Source organism: Otolemur garnettii, unplaced genomic scaffold, assembly GCF_000181295.1.
Source record: "Otolemur garnettii isolate 467f Iridium unplaced genomic scaffold, OtoGar3 scaffold00126, whole genome shotgun sequence".
In the NCBI taxonomy this organism is placed as follows: domain Eukaryota; kingdom Metazoa; phylum Chordata; class Mammalia; order Primates; family Galagidae; genus Otolemur; species Otolemur garnettii.
In genome coordinates this window covers 4,888,403-4,892,874 of record NW_003852521.1, presented here as the reverse complement: position 1 = coordinate 4,892,874, position 4,472 = coordinate 4,888,403, and the positions used below count along the sequence as shown (strand labels likewise).

The 4,472-nt window shown below is 41.9% G+C and overlaps 1 protein-coding gene across 2 annotated transcripts in view; it reads right to left on the bottom strand.

The window, feature by feature from the left end:
- Nucleotides 1-4,472, bottom strand: part of RMND1 (required for meiotic nuclear division 1 homolog) — a 37,591-nt gene that overhangs the window by 7,587 nt on the left and 25,532 nt on the right. For both annotated transcript variants that reach the window (XM_012810115.2, XM_023517942.1), the window contains 3 exons: nt 4,224-4,330; nt 3,175-3,239; nt 611-687 (listed from right to left, as the gene is read on the bottom strand). In XM_012810115.2, coding sequence (XP_012665569.1) covers nt 611-687; nt 3,175-3,239; nt 4,224-4,330 — 249 coding nt within the window. The remainder of the gene's footprint in view (nt 1-610; nt 688-3,174; nt 3,240-4,223; nt 4,331-4,472) is intronic.

The window sequence follows — 4,472 nt, the reverse complement described above, 5'->3', positions numbered from 1 at the left end:
GGGATTCGAACCCGCCACCTTAGGTGTACGTGGCTGGCGCCTTAGCCGGTTGAGCTATAGGCGCCGAGCCCAAATTGTCTTTCTACTGAGCTCCTTATATGGGATTAATGGAAATTAAGATTTCTTTTGCACATAAAGAATTTCCTTCAGCATAGTCCTAATACAGTCCAACTGCCTTTAACAAGTAAGAGTCCTAGGCCAGATGCAGTGGCTCATGCCTGTAATCCCACTCTGGGAGGCCAAGGAGGGTGGACTGCCTGAGCTCAAAGGTCGCAGGCTAGCCCGAGCAAGAGTGAGACTCCATCCCTAAAAATAGCCGAATGTTGTGGCAGGCGCCTATAGTCCCAGCTACCTCCAGAGGCTGAGGCTAGAGAATCATTTGAGCCCAAGAGTTTGAGGTTTCTGTGAGCTATGATGCGATGCCACTCTACCCAGGGCAAAAGTCAGACTCTATCTCAAAACAAAACAAAACAAAAACAAGAATTCTCTCCCCTGTAGTTAATGAAATGAAAATAGCTGGAATTCCCATAAAGGGACTACAAAACTACAGAAGTGTCTTCCTGAGATTGGTAAATACATGAAATATTTTGTTTATAGAGAGAATTTTTACCTTAGGGCAAAGAGTTCACCCATTTTCTTCATGACTTCTTCATGAGATAGTTTCACTTTCTTCCCAGCTTTTAATGCCTATTTAGGAGAAAAAAAAGAAACCCCAAATATATTTTTTCCTTGTATTAGGTCTGTAAGCCAAATTCTAAAGTGACATATCTTTGATCTTATGTAAGTATCTCTTAGAACGACTTGTCTCCTAGATTAATGTCCTAACTCACCCTAAATTTCACAATCTTACTAAGTAGAAATTTCATAGTCTCTTTTCATTTCCCTATTAGCATTTCCTATGACATATATTCTGAATCTTTCTTTTTCTTTTTTTTCTTTTTTTTGAGACAGAGCCTCAAGCTGTCCCCGTGGGTAGAGTGACATGGCTTCACTGCTCACAGCAACCTCCAACTCCAAGGCTCAAGCGAGTCTCCTGCCTCAGCCTCCCAAGTAGCTGGGACCACAGGCGCCCGCCACAACGCCCAGCTATTTTTTGGTTGCAGCCATTATTGTTACTTGGTGGGCCCGGGCTGGATTCGAACCTGCCACCTTAGGTGTATGTGGCTGGTGCCTTAGCCGCCTGAGCCACAGGCGCCGAGCCTATTCTGAATCTTTCAGTGGAAAAGCAGGGCCTTACATCATTATTCATTTTTTTTTTTTTGAGACAGAGCCTCAAGCTGTCCCCCTGGGTAGAGTGCTGTGGTATCATAGCTCACAGCAACCTCCAACTCCTGGGCTCAAGCAAGTCTCCTGCCTCAGCCTCCCAAGTAGCTGGGACCACAGGCGCCCGCCACAATGCCCAGCTATTTTTTGTTTGCAGCTGTCATTGTTGTTTGGCGGGCCTGGGCTCGATTTGAACCCACCACTTTAGTGGCTGGCCACTGTGGCCACTTGAGCCACAGGCACCGAGCCACATTATTCTTTAACAATAAAGACAAAATTAATTATAGTAAAAATGATTTTTAATGTATTGTGAAATTTTAGAATACCTTTATATGTATTTTTCATGCCACTATTTTCTCATAAATTAGCAAGCACACTTTTTTAACCAAGAAAAGTGGTTACAATTTCCTTCCTTAGAAAGGAACATTTCATTTTTCTTCCTTAATTCAGTTACATTAAAAATACTACCCTGTCATTTGTATTTACCTGTATGGATTTGGAGAACACTCTACTAAGTATCTCAAGGATGGAAAAGCAGGGCGGCACCTGTGGCTCAGTGGGTTGGGCAATGGCCCCATATACCGAGGGTGACGGGTTTAAACCCGGCCCCAGCCAGCTAAAGCAGCAGTGGCAACTGCAACAAAAATAGCCAGGCATTGTGGCGGGTGCCTGTAGTCCCAGCAACTTAGGAAGCTGAGGCAAGAGAATCACCCTAGCCCAAGAGCTGGAGGTTGCTGTGAGCTATGACACTACAGCACTCTACAGAAGGTGACAAAGAGAGACTTTGTCTCAAAAAAAAAAAAAAAAAAGAATGGAAAAGCAAGCATTCATGTACTCAGTACTATGTTGAAACTAGAAGATTAACAACTATAGGCTGGCTTGGTGCCCGTAGTTCAGTGGTTAGGATGCTGTCCAAATACACTAGGGCTGTGGGTTCGAACCCAGCCCAGGTTAAACAATAGTGACAATTACAATAAAAAAATAGTTGGGTGTTGTGGCAGGCGCCTGTAGTCCCAGTTACTTGGGAAGTTGAAGCAACAGAATCACTTAAGTCCAAGAATTTGAGGTTGCTGTCAGCTGTGACTCCACGGCATAGTGAGACTTTGTCTCAAAATAAAACAAAAAAAATAAGAACTACAGGACCACATAAGAGAAAAATACAATTGAATTCAAGAAGGGGGAGGTATGGAAGGAGTTTGGTAGTTCCCACCTAATGGGTACAATGTAGGGTATATGGCACATTACCTGGGTGAAGGGCTCAACTGCAACTCAAACTTTACCTAACAAAGAGTATAACCTAATCGTATGTACCCTCGTATTAATACAAAATAAAAATAAACAGAATATTCACAATCTTTGAAAATGAGGATAATACCACATGCCCCCTCATGATCTGACAGAGATTTGTGAGTATGAATGCAAAAACAGTTGTACATTTTAAATATCAGTCAATAAATGTTTACTGAGGACCAAAAAAAAAAAAAAAACTCACAAAAAAATTGCACCATCTGAGGAAAGTAATTTAAAGTTTTAAAAGGTAGGCCAGGCACGGTGGCTCATGCCTGTAATCCCAGCACTCTGGGAGGCTAAGGCAGGTGGATTGCCTGAGCTCACAGATTTGAGACCAGCCTGAGCCAAGAGTGAGACCGTAACTTTAAAAACAGCTGGTATTGGGCAGCGCCTGTAGCTCAAAGGAATAGGGCACTGGCCCCATATGCTGGAGGTGGCGGGTTCAAACCCAGCCCTGGCCAAAAACTGAAAAAAAAAAAAAAAAAAGCTGGGTGTTGTGGCGGGTGCCACAGTTTGGCGGGGACAAACTGAGGAATGACTGTATATTGTTATATGGGGAATTCATATTTTTCCTATATAAAAATCAACCTTTGAAAATAAGCTTAAAATTGATATAATTACCTCTGGGATTGACTGAATAGATTCAACAAATTTATCCAGTGATGCTTCCCAAATAGCCAGTTTCACTGAGGGGAAAAAAAATTAACCATGGAACGTTTCTTTATCATTACTATTCACATTTACACAAAATGCCTAATTGTAGAGGACCTTCACTACCATTTCAACAACAGTTTAACTATGAGAAAATAAGCTTTAAGAATAGTTAATAATTATCAGAAAGGACAGAATTAAAGTGGAAAAAGAAGAAACCATAGATTTTCAAGCCCTAGTGGCAGACCACAGATAACACTTCGTAGAATTCCTGATTTTCTAACATTACACCTTGGAAACGGTGTGATGTACACTTTGATACAATGGGTTGCTGCACAGGTGGGGCAGGAGTGAGATTTTCCTGGCCTTGCCTTTTGCTCTTCATGAGTATAAATAAAGCTCAGAAATCTTGTAAGCCTCACAGAGTGGTAGAGATGGGCTGCAGCAGCTGCAATCTAATGTAGACTGATGGCAAAAGAAATTCTTAGAGAACTTATATAGTTTTATTGGGGGGGGGCATGGATTATCAGAAAACCTAGACACTGTGACTCCATGTCCCATTCCTATGAAATACCAGAGTTATGTTTTGCTACATAGGAGCCTGTGTCCAAACCAGAAGGTTGGGCTTTCTCTGCAAAAGGAATCATATAGAACCGGAGAGAAAACAAAGGCAATAATATAAAAAATATGTTTCTTTTGGGGGCAGGACACTATTATTAGAGGGACTTTACCCAGCAACGCAAGCAGTGTAACCTGGCTCTTTGTACCATCAATGATTCCCCAATAATTAAAAAAAAAAATCTTCAAAGAAGTGAAGGTTTATCAAAACAATTAATAAGGAATGAGTAACTTGAGCACAATACTACCCTTTATACTACATATTACGTATTTTTTCTGCTGGAGGGAAAACAGGAAAAGGAATGCTAAAGCTTTGCTGAGCATTCTAAAAACACGCCCAAATCTCTCGACGAACTGAAATAAAACTGTAGTACTTGCTCCTGTACATCTCGGTAACTTACCTGAAAGGCAGAGAGCATTGGAGAAAGCAAATTTCTCTAGAATGGCATCATCTAAATCCAACTCTGAATTTAACTTGATTTCCCCTCTGTGAAGTTTTGACTGCCCCCTGTGAAACGTAAAAAATGAGACTATCTTTAAATCTTGAAAAAGGGCTCAGCGCCTATAGCTCAACCGGCTAAGGCGCCAGCCACGTACACCTAAGGTGGCGGGTTCGAATCCCCAGCCCGGACCCGCCAAAACAACAATGA